Raw genomic sequence first — 11,136 nt, 5'->3', positions numbered from 1 at the left:
TTTCAAGGAATAAAAGCCTAGTTTATGTAAGCTCTCCCTGTAGTTGAGCTCTTGGATTCCAGGTATCATTCTGGTAAATTTAGCTATACTCCCTGCAAGGCCAATATATCCTTCCCAAGGAAAAAGTGCGCTGGTGTTGCACTTGGCCTGTCCTTCTAAATCTAGAGAGTGTAATTACTGTTAATTTGAATAGCCTGACGCAAGACAGAGGCTAATTATTGTTGCAGAGGGAAGCCCATTTGTAGGGTCTTCCACACAGAGACCAAGTTAACAAGATCAGCAGAAAATAACTGGCTCTCCCCTTTCAAAAAAGGGATGACATTTCAAACAGCTAAAGGCGCAGCCACCAAAAGGTGGGGAAAGGTAGTCAGGGAGCCCGAATTGGAGGAACGCAGATATCGGAGGGTTGTAGGGCTGGAGGAGGTTACAGAGATAGGGAGGGCCGAGGTTATGATGCTAACATAGTCCAGCAATGGGCGAGCGAGACTTGTTGTGAGTTAGAGTATAGGCAGCAGAGTTTTGGATGATGTCAAGTTTATTGAAGATGGGAGGCCGGCCAGGCGAGCTCATGTGAAAATCATTTTAAAAGGCGAGATCAACTGATTTTTGCTACACAAGGTATGAAAGGCAAGGCAGGTGGATGGAATTAAGATACAGATCAACCATGATCTCACTAAATGGCAGAACAGACTCGAGGGGCTGAATGGCCTCCTCCTCTTCCTATACCGGGCGGCACAGTGGCGCAGTGATTAGAACCGCAGCCTCACAGCTCCAGCGACCCGGGTTCGATTCTGGGTACTGCCTGTGTGGAGTTTGCAAGTCCTCCCTGTGACTGTGTGGGTTTTCGCCGGGTGCTCCGGTTTCCTTCCACAGCCAAAGACTTGCAGGTTGATAGGCAAATTGGCCATTGTAAATTGCCTCTAGCATAGGTAGGTGGTAGGGGAATTGAGGGAAGGTGGGGACGAGAGGGTAATGGGATTAATGTAGGATTAGTATAAATGGGTGGTTGATGGTTAGCACAGACTCAGTGGGCCGAAGGGCCTGTTTCAGTGCTGTATCTCTAAATAAATAAAATATGCTCCTTAAAGAGCTAAAATCAAATTTTAATAACACTGTTTAGGCAGGAACTGTAGATGAAGGAACTCCTTTTATTATTGGCAAAACGTAAGCAGATTAAAGATGCTTTTATTATTGGCAAAATAAGCAGACGCACTCCATGTCATCTGCACTGCTGGAACCACCCAGCATTGCTCAGAATCGTACCATTTCTGCACCAGTGCTGCGGTTTTGTTGTTTGATATTTGAGAGCTGGTCAATAATCGGCTTCACTGGAGGGTTTCTGAATCCCTGGAATACTGACCAACTGTCCACTACTGCAACACAGGCAATTAAGCTAGATGAAGCACGGTGCAGAAAAGGTTCCATCACTTCTGTCAGCAGGCAATCGTACCTCAATAAAGAGCAGGACCCTTTTGCACTCAAGCATCAACACACAGTTCACACTTTGGGCCCTTAAACACAAGAGCTCCCAGCACCAGAATCGGAGGACCAGCTGTTGAAATATTATGTAAATATATTTTGAATCCACACACATTTTTCTTTGTAAGCTCGGTCAACAGAAAGCTCGTCTTTTGACAGAGCGGGAGAGAGAGAGACAGACAAGACAGAGAGACAGAGACACACACAAAGTCGGCCAGAATTGAATGCAAAGCAGTGTTTTTCATGAATATTACACATTGAAACATTGTCTACTATATCAGGGTCATCTGTAAAAAAAAAAAAAATGGTCCATGTCAGCAAATCCGTATTTGTTTGCATTCTCCACATGCCCAGCTGTCCCTCTCTCCCCCAGGATCATCACAGCTTCGCAAGTACAAAATCATACAAGCCCACTGGGCTAAATCTTGAGTCCAGGCATTGCGCTATTAACGCCCTGTTTACACTTCAGAAATTTTTTTGCTCAACTCTGATTCTGGATTGGACAGTCCAGCATTTGACAAACACATGTCCAGCCCAATTCTTCTAACTCACTCCCTCCCTCGCCCAAAAAAAAGGCAGCTTGTAGCGATTAGGAATCTGCTCCAAACAGCTCCTCTTCCATGCTTCACAATAGCTTATAGTGTAGAATCGTACAGCACAAAGGATATGGGAATCAGGTGGGAAAGTGGAGTTGAGGCAGATGATCAAGATTGGCGGAGCAGGCGCGAAGGCCATATGGTCTGTTTATGCTCCTATTTATGTTATGTTCGCAAAAGGTGGCCATTCGGCCCATCGTGCCTGCTGAGTCTTCCAATTAAGAACTATCCAATTAGTCCCACTCCCCCTGTAGACCTGAAAGTTTCTCCTTTTTAAGTATATATCCTTTTTTGAAAGTTACTATTAGAGTCAAAGAGAGATACAGCACTGAAAGAGGCCCTTCGGCCCACCGAGTCTGTGCCGACTATTGAATCTGCTTCCATCACCCTTTAAGGCAGCGCATTCCAGATCATAAAAATTCACAGTGTGTAAAAAAAAAAAAAAAAATTCTCATCTCCCCCCAATCAGCGTGTCTGCAATTTGCTTCACTGCACTGCCTGGAGGTGCGAACAGAAGACAGATCATGCTTACCTCCAATATCTTATTCTTCTGCGGCTCATTCACCCTCCCTGCCAGGCAGCAGCGAGTGATTGCATTTTGTATGATATATTTATTCGACTTGGCGCTGGGTTCCTTGTACAATTTGGGACCTGTGGAAGGAAAGATCATTTAGTTGGGGAAATTCTTAGCCACACTCATTTGATAAGTGAACCGAATGGTGAAGGGAAGAGGCTTTATTGCTGGTTTATGCTGAGCGCGGATCCCTGGGCAGATGGAATAAAAGGGGCCAATCTGTAAGTTATGATCCCACAGCTGGAGCAGCAATGGTGGAATAAAATTAGCCTCAGGACCCCAAAACTAGGGAATGGAGGAGCTCTCCCAGGGCTCCTGGTCTGATCACTGTTGAAGAGGGCAGACAGGAATTAAATCAAGCTTCTTTGCAACATCATCATCTTCACCATGGTCCAATGGCCATTGGAGATTCTGGAGAGGGAGTGAAGGAGAGTGCATAGATTGATACAGCACACAAGAGGGCATTAGGCCCATTGTGCTGGCTCTTTTGACGAACAGCTTGTGTTTTATCCATTGGTGAAGAAACATCAGTGAACACACAAAACGATGAGCCGCTTCATGTGTGCAAGTTATCATAACGGAGTGAAGTCCTGTATTGATCGGATCATGGAGATGGCGGCATAATGGTAATGTCAGTGAAGTCGCAAAGCAGAGGCCCAGGCTAATGTGCTGAGGACACAGGTTCAAATCCTACCATGGCAGCTGGTGAAATTTAAATTCAGTTATTTAATAAATTCCATTAATAAATTTAAAAATCTGGAATTGAAAGCTAGTGAAATTATCACTTGTCGTAAAAACCCATCTGGTTTGCTAATGTCCTTTAGGAAAGGAAATCTGCCATCTTTACCTGGTCTGACCTATATGTGACTCCAGACCCACAGCAATGTGGCTGACTCTTAACTGCCCTCTGAAATGGCCTAGCAAGCCACTCAGTTGTCAAGCGATGCCCACATCAGACAAAAGAATTTAAAGAAAGACTCTAGTTAGTGGGCCAATCTGATTGGAGTGTTGCTGATGAGTAGCAATTTCAAGACAAGAGAAATGATCCTCGTGAAATGACAGGGAACAGAAGCAGGATATGTAATCTCATCAGCTGAGGCATGATATGTTTTGTGGGTTTGGTACCTCATGGTGGGCGAGTGTTCAAAGCACACCGACTTCCTAACCAACAGGACAGTAAATCGCTCACCTGTGTACTCTGGGATCGATGCTGGGGACGAGGCAGTGGAAGCATTCTCCCAGTCCTTCTCTCCATTGTGATTGCCCACCAGTCGGTTTGGAGACTGGAGCCCTGAAGGGAAATCTGCCCTGTTGGGGTGGAATTGATAAAAAATATGTTTATTTTCTTCAAGGTGACAGGAAGAGTAATGCGTTGAAGTTCTGCCTGATACTCTAATCTGCCGGCCTTGACCATCACAGCTTTTTCAGTCGAGAGGGAAACACTGGCTTTGGTCCCCAGAAAGTACAACCTAGTGTCAGAGATTTTCCAACCATAAAATGATCAGAGATGCACAACTTGCTACCACAGGGAGTAGTTGAGGCAAATAGCAAAGATGCATTTAAGGGGAGGCTGGATAAACACATGAGGGAGGAAGGAACAGAAGGATATGCTCATGGGGTGAGAAGAGGAGGGAGGAGGCTCGTGTGGAGCATAAACAATGGACTAGATGGGCTAAATGGACTGTTTCTGTGTTCTACTTTCCATGTAATTCTATGTAACAATGCTGACAGTGACTAAATGAAATGATTGACTTCTAGTGTTCCGATTGGGAAACCTAGGCAACTCCTTCATTAACTGGTTTACTGTTCGCCTCAACAGCACACATTCAGGACCTGAAAATTTGGTTGGCCCTTGGTTGGAGACAGCAGAAAGCTTGCACCTGCATCTCCAATGGTCCTCCAAACGGTTCAGTGGTACAAGGAACATGCTACAAGCAACTTCTAAATCTCTGCTTGAGGCTTGCTTCATGTGGAAGGAACTTTCATATAACTCCCACCTTTCATGACCTCAGGATATCCCAAATCACTTTATAGCCAATGAAGCACTTTTGAAGCCTAGCCACTGTTGTAATGCAGGAAATGTGGCAGCCAATTTATGTGTAGAAAGATCCCATAAATAGCAATGACATAATGATCAATGATTTTTTTTTTGGTGGGGGGGGGTGGGTGGGGGCTTAATGTTGGCCAGGACACTGGGGAGAACGCCCCTGCTCTTCTTCAAAATAATGATCTTCTACATCCACCTAAGGAGGCAGATGGGGCCTCTGTTTAATGGCACCACTGACAGTGCAGCACTCCCTCATTACAGTACCCCACTGCAGTGTCAGTCTAGATTACGTGCTCAAGTAGGATTTGCACCCACAAACTTCTAACTCAGATTCAACAGTGCTATCAACTGATCCACTGCGAACACACAACCATGGCATTCTACTCATCAAAATGGCACGACAGTGCAAGAGTAGGACAGATCTTCCCTCTGTTAATAGTTGTGCACAGTGGAGAGAGAGAGAGAGACTGGGGTGAGGAGGTGGTTTTAAAGAAAAAAAAAGGCTACATAAAACTCACTTTCACAATGAAAAGCAATAACTGCTGAATTAATATTACATCGGCCTTTATCCCACACGAGTCAGAGAATGTCTCCGATCCCAAAATTTAATTCGTTCATGGAATGAGAGTGGTGCTGGCAAAGCCCACATTTGTTGCCCATCCCTAATTGCCCTCGAGAAAGTGGTGGTGGCAAGCCAATATGAGTCATTAAAACATTTGATCTTTAATGGTTTATTCAGTACAGCAGGTTGAAGATTCAAATGGAGGACTGAAGAATGCAGATCTTGTCCCTGCTCGGATGCTGATCTTTGCTACAATTGGCTTTGTCCAACACAAGTGGGGGCTGTGCTATCTTAATGGCCCCTTCATTAAAAAGTTCTGTATTCCACAGTTCTGTGAAAACCATTTAGCCAGTAAATGGAAATCAGCAGGTTACCGAAAATTAAACCAAACATCAATATTGTGAAGTCCAAAAGCTCACTCCCACTCAGATGGTCAACCCCTTAGATTTGAGAAGAATTCCCAATGCCATGTGCCAGTTTATGTTTTGGTAAACCACCACACCAATATTTCCCAGTATTATACCACACAAGTCCACCAATTGGTTCAAAAGGTCACCGACATTTGGTATAAAGTGCTAATCGCCTCACTTACATTGAAATAAAACGTGCACAAGGGTGATCTTTACCCTCCATCTACTAAGAGCAATTGAATTCTAAGCCAGTCACAATGGCTAATCGTCAGAGCCTTCTGGTTTATGATTTCTGTCAAATTTATTTTGTCACGAGATGGGATTCCAGGACTTTGGAGACCACATCCCGTGATTCCACCTCATTTTTCCATGAAAACTACAAACCAATAGCCTTGCAAATAGCATACATAAAATTTGGCGAGTTATTTTATGTAGATTTTAATTGCAAACTACAGGCACAATAAGATACCACAGCAGCCTAAACTACACATTATTCTTCCACTGACGAGAGAAATCACGAGTTGTACATAGAACAGAGATGAACGCAGGAATACTGACTGTACACAGCATTAAGCAGCTCCCATGTAAGCTTTTAATCGAACATGCTTAAGGCTTTGTAAATCAGTAGTGTTTAAATATACCTATTCAGTCCCACATGTACTGCACTGGAAGAGAAGCAATAGCAAATTGCTATTGCAGTGGCGCAGTGGTTAGCACTGCAGCCTCACAGCTCCAGGGACCCGGGTTCGATTCTGGGTACTGCCTGTGTGGAGTTTGCAAGTTCTCCCTGTGTCTGCGTGGGTTTTCTCCGGGTGCTCTGGTTTCCTCCCACAAGCCAAAAGACTTGCAGGTTGATAGGTAAATTGGCCATTATAAATTGTCACTAGTATAGGTAGGTGGTAGGGAAATATAGGGACAGGTGGGGATGTTTGGCAGGAATATGGGATTAGTGTAGGATTAGTATAAATGGGTGGTTGATGGTCGGCACAGACTCGGTGGGCCGAAGGGCCTGTTTCAGTGCTGTATCTCTAATCTAATCAGCAAATATTAGACAGATAACACATTGTCGTAATTTAATACTTAATTTATTCAGCAGCTCAGACTGTTATTAATCTACATCATAGAATCTCTCAATACTGACGGTGGCCATTCAGCCCATCATGCCTGCATTGGCTCTTTGAAGGCCATCAAATTAGTCCCGCTCCCCCGCTTTTTTCCCTTAGCCCTGCAAATTTTCTCTTGATCATGTATTTATCCTAATGAATGTGCTTGCACCTCACTTTCAGCCAATGTATTCCAGATCATAGCTCGGTGTAAAAAAAATTGCTCAACTCCCTGTAATTACTGTAAATATGTGCCCTCTGATAGGGACCCCTCTGCCAGAATAGTTTCTTCCTTATTTACTCTCTTAAATCTCCCCTTAACCTCCTGTGCTCTAAAGTGAACATTCGCAGCGTCCCTCGTCTCTCCATATAACTGTGAAACAATCCAAATTATAAACTTAATTTGCAACAGAGAAGTCATTAACAACTTGAGAAACACTGCTTCGGACAGATATATAGAGCATAAATGGAATATATAAATATAAACGCAGCCCAAGAGGTAGACGGAGCTCCGGAAGGTGGGCTTGTTGTTGGACAGCACCTGGCAACTGTGCCTCCCCGTTCGATGCATCAAGGAGGACAAAATACTCTGCTTTCCTCAAGTGGGACATATGCATATGCCATTAAGTTATCAGGACAGAAGGGCAAAACTTGGCCCTTTTTTTAAGCATTGAGATGAGGCATCTTAAAATCAGTCTGTCATCAAGTTGCAGATGATTGTCCGCTCCCTGTAGTGGTACATGGGGAAACTGAAGCCATCATCGTTAGGCACTCCCACCATAAACTCTGCTCTCGTGCCACTGATTCCATTCCCCTCTCCAACCACTCAGGCTGAACCAGACCCATGGCTTCCTGTTTGATCTTGAGCTCATGTTCAAACCTGTCCATTACTAATACGGATTAGTTCCACCTCTGCAATATCTCCTGCCTCTGAAACCCCGAACCACATATTTTATCTCCACGAGTCTATTCTCGAATACACTCCTCCATACCCTCCATAAATTTACAAATTGTCCAAAGTGCAGCAATTTGTACCTTACCCACACACCAATTATCCCTGTCCTCTCAGAGTGACATCGCTTTCTTGTGCCCTAGTGCATTGACCTTAAACTCCGCATCCTGCTCTTTAAATCCCTCCATGGTCTCGTCCTACCCTATCTTTGCAACCTTCTTCACTCTTGTATCCCCTCCCTCACCCTTCAGTCAGTCTTCTGACTTTGACCTTTTGTGTATCCCTCCCTTTGTTGTACCATTGGTGATGTAGCATTCAACCATCTCAGTCCTGCACTCTCGAACGCCCTCCCTAAACCTTTCAGCCTCTTCTTCCCATCTCTTAAAATAAAAGATCTTTTTGATCAAAGATCTCATCACCCTTCCTAACCTCTCCATCCAATGGCTTGGTGTCTATTTTTCTATCTATCTCTATTGCGAAGCTCTTTGAGCTATTTTTATCAAATGGTAAAGGTACTATACAAATGCAAATTGTTATTATATAAGACAACTGGTGCAGAATAGGGCGTTACTTAAAAGGGAAACTCTGAAAGAAGCACAAAGGCGCACAAGCACAAACCAATGTTAGCAAGTCCGATCAACAAAGTGAATAAAACTGGGAATCGACGCAAGGTATTGGGGCTGCCCAAGAGATAGTTGGGTGCCTAATTTCCCATTGATAATCTAAAATGGGCCAAATAGCATCCTCATCCACATCCGTTATCGACCCGTAAACGGCTACAAAAAGGACAAGGTCAGTGTCAAACACCAAATGAATGGATCCACCATCCACACACAGCTACACCTTTCTGAATGTTCCAGTCACTCACAAATTGTGAACAAATAGCAGAATAGAGATACTGTTACCTTGGACTTTTCTTGACTGACAGACTATTGGCCGAGTCATTGACCATAGTGGAGAGTGAAAGTGTGGACCGAGAGTACACTTTATTAAGTCTGGAGCCTAAAAATAAAGAAAATAAGAGATCTGGTTATGTGACTGTAATCATTCATTTAAAACCTTTTAGTGACAATGCAATGCCAACATTGCAGCCTCCGCATCCAGTGCTGTGCAATGGAAGTTTTATCTGCACTCTCACCATTGAGTTGCCAGTCAGGCTTAGGCTGCCATGAGGCAAGTTGCCAATTTAATGGCACAAAGATAGAGAAGCAGTCACTTCCAGATCTGCTTGTGTTTCACAGCAGCGAGAGCAGGTCACTCTCTCACACCCTGAGACCCAGATGGAGTCCGGCATAGAGCAAAGTGAAGAGAATCTCAGAATCTCAAGATCACAGAATCGTTACAGTGCAGAAGGAGGCCATTCGGCCCAATCATGTCTGCACTGGCTCTCTGAAAGAGCAATTCCTTCACTTCCATTCCCCAGTCTTCTCCCTGTAACCCTGCACATTCTTCCTTTTCATAGAAGTGTCTTCAATTGAACCTGTCTCCACCATGTCCTCAGGCAGCACATTCCCCAGATCTTAACCACTCGCTGCGTGTAAAAGTTTTTCCTCATATCATTTTTTAAAAATTATTTAAATGTGGGCCCTCTCATTCTCGATCCTTTCACAAGTGGGAACAGTTTCTCTCTATCTACTCTGTCCAGACCCCTCATGATTTTGAATACCTCTATCAAATCACCTCACGGCCTTCTCTTCACCAAGGAAAACAGTCCTAACTTCTCCGATCTATCTTCATAACTGAAATTCTTCATCCCTGGAACCATTCTCATGGTTCTTTACGGTACTCTCTCCAATGCCCTCAGGTCTTTCCTATAGTGCGGCACCCAGACCTGGACGCAATACTCCAGCTGAGGCCGAGCTAGTATTTTATACAAGTTCAACATAATTTCCTTGCTCTTGTACTCTATGTCCCTATTAATAAAGCCCAGGATACTGTATGTGTTATTAACCACTCTCTCAACCTGTCCTGCCACCTTCAATAACTTATGCAGAATAAAATAAAAAAGGGACCTAAAGAGCCTTTCATAAAGGCATTATGCTTAATGCACTCAATCTACTTAAAACCTTTACATAAATATTTAAATGCATACAAATTGTAGAGTCAACATTTACACATAATTACACAGAACGCACAGCACAGAAACAGGTCATTCAGCCCATCTAGTCCATGCTGGCATTTAAGCTCCCAAAGACCGTCCACCCACCTGACTTCATCCAACCCTATCCTATCCTTCTATTCCTTTCTCCTTCATCTGTTTATCCAGCTTCCCATTTGTCTCAACCATGCCATGTGACGACAAGTTTTACGTTCCCTCCACTCCCTGGGTAAAGACGTTTCTCCTGAATTCCCTATTCGATTTATTAGTGACTGGCTTATATTTGTAGTCCCTAGTTCTGGGCTTCCTGACAAGTGGAAACAACCTTTCTACCATATCAAACCCTTTCGGAATCTTAAAGACCTCTATCTAGAAGCCCTCAATCTTTTATCTAGAGAAATGAGCTCCAGCCTGCTCAATCTTTGCTGATGGGTATAACTCCTCAGTTCTGGTATCATTCCTGCAAATCGTGTTTGCATCTTCTCTATATTCTTTGCATCACATGGAAACCGTGCTCCAACAGTTTAATACAATTCACATCTCTGCAGCACGTAAAGGAGATGGATACAAATTTATCCTACTTTCATTTAAATTTGTTTGACCTTATGAAAACTCTTTCAAGTTTTAAAAACAAAATAAATGTAGACTGAAGAGGGAGGAGAACTAGGTGGCACAGGGAGTTTGGCAGTGACCTTTCACCTCTGGGATCTGGGTTCAAATCCAATGCCGGCTAGTTGGGTGGACCTGCCTGCAAAGGTCCAATGTGAACTGGGAGTAGGGGCGGGCCGACAGTACAAAAACTGGCCCCTAATGCTGCACTCAATTGCTAAGCGGCTGACTCCTGTTCCTATTTAGTAATAGCAGGCAAGCACAACATATCAGTATATCATTGCTTTTAGTGTTATTTAATGTTTAAAGCCTCATAATATAGCAATGGAATTTTGTGCAAGTACTTTGAGTGTTCATTTGCTATTGCCACTGTAACAGAATTTCTTTTTGGAGAATTCCACAGATTTGAAAAGGGGAGTAAAGTCCTAATTAAGTACTAATCTCAGTTGTAAATTGGCCATGTAGGTCATAAACCCCTTATTTGGGCATCACCATTCTGTCACGTTCCAAGGCGGTGCCTCGATTGGAGCCACCTGTCACACAGCTGCAACTGCACACTCCTGACAATAGATGGAGTTTTATTACCTCCAGGCTCTCTTACACAAAGCTACACCATTAAAAGACTTGCATTTATATAGCGCTTTTCATCACCACAGGCCACCCCAAGGCCCTTTACGGCCAATGAAGTACTTGTGAATTGTAGTCA

At 43.7% G+C, this 11,136-nt stretch overlaps 1 protein-coding gene across 2 annotated transcripts in view; it reads right to left on the bottom strand.

The window, feature by feature from the left end:
- Positions 1 to 11,136, bottom strand: part of camsap3 (calmodulin regulated spectrin-associated protein family, member 3) — a 178,010-nt gene that overhangs the window by 6,739 nt on the left and 160,135 nt on the right. For both annotated transcript variants that reach the window (XM_068021113.1, XM_068021114.1), the window contains exons 14-16: positions 8,629 to 8,725; positions 3,839 to 3,957; positions 2,608 to 2,726 (exon numbers count right to left, since the gene is read on the bottom strand). In XM_068021113.1, coding sequence (XP_067877214.1) covers positions 2,608 to 2,726; positions 3,839 to 3,957; positions 8,629 to 8,725 — 335 coding nt within the window. The remainder of the gene's footprint in view (positions 1 to 2,607; positions 2,727 to 3,838; positions 3,958 to 8,628; positions 8,726 to 11,136) is intronic.

This window comes from Heterodontus francisci, chromosome 43, assembly GCF_036365525.1.
Source record: "Heterodontus francisci isolate sHetFra1 chromosome 43, sHetFra1.hap1, whole genome shotgun sequence".
Classification (NCBI taxonomy): Eukaryota; Metazoa; Chordata; class Chondrichthyes; order Heterodontiformes; family Heterodontidae; genus Heterodontus; species Heterodontus francisci.
Note: the sequence above shows the minus strand (reverse complement) of the source record. Positions and strands in the feature narration are given on the sequence as shown.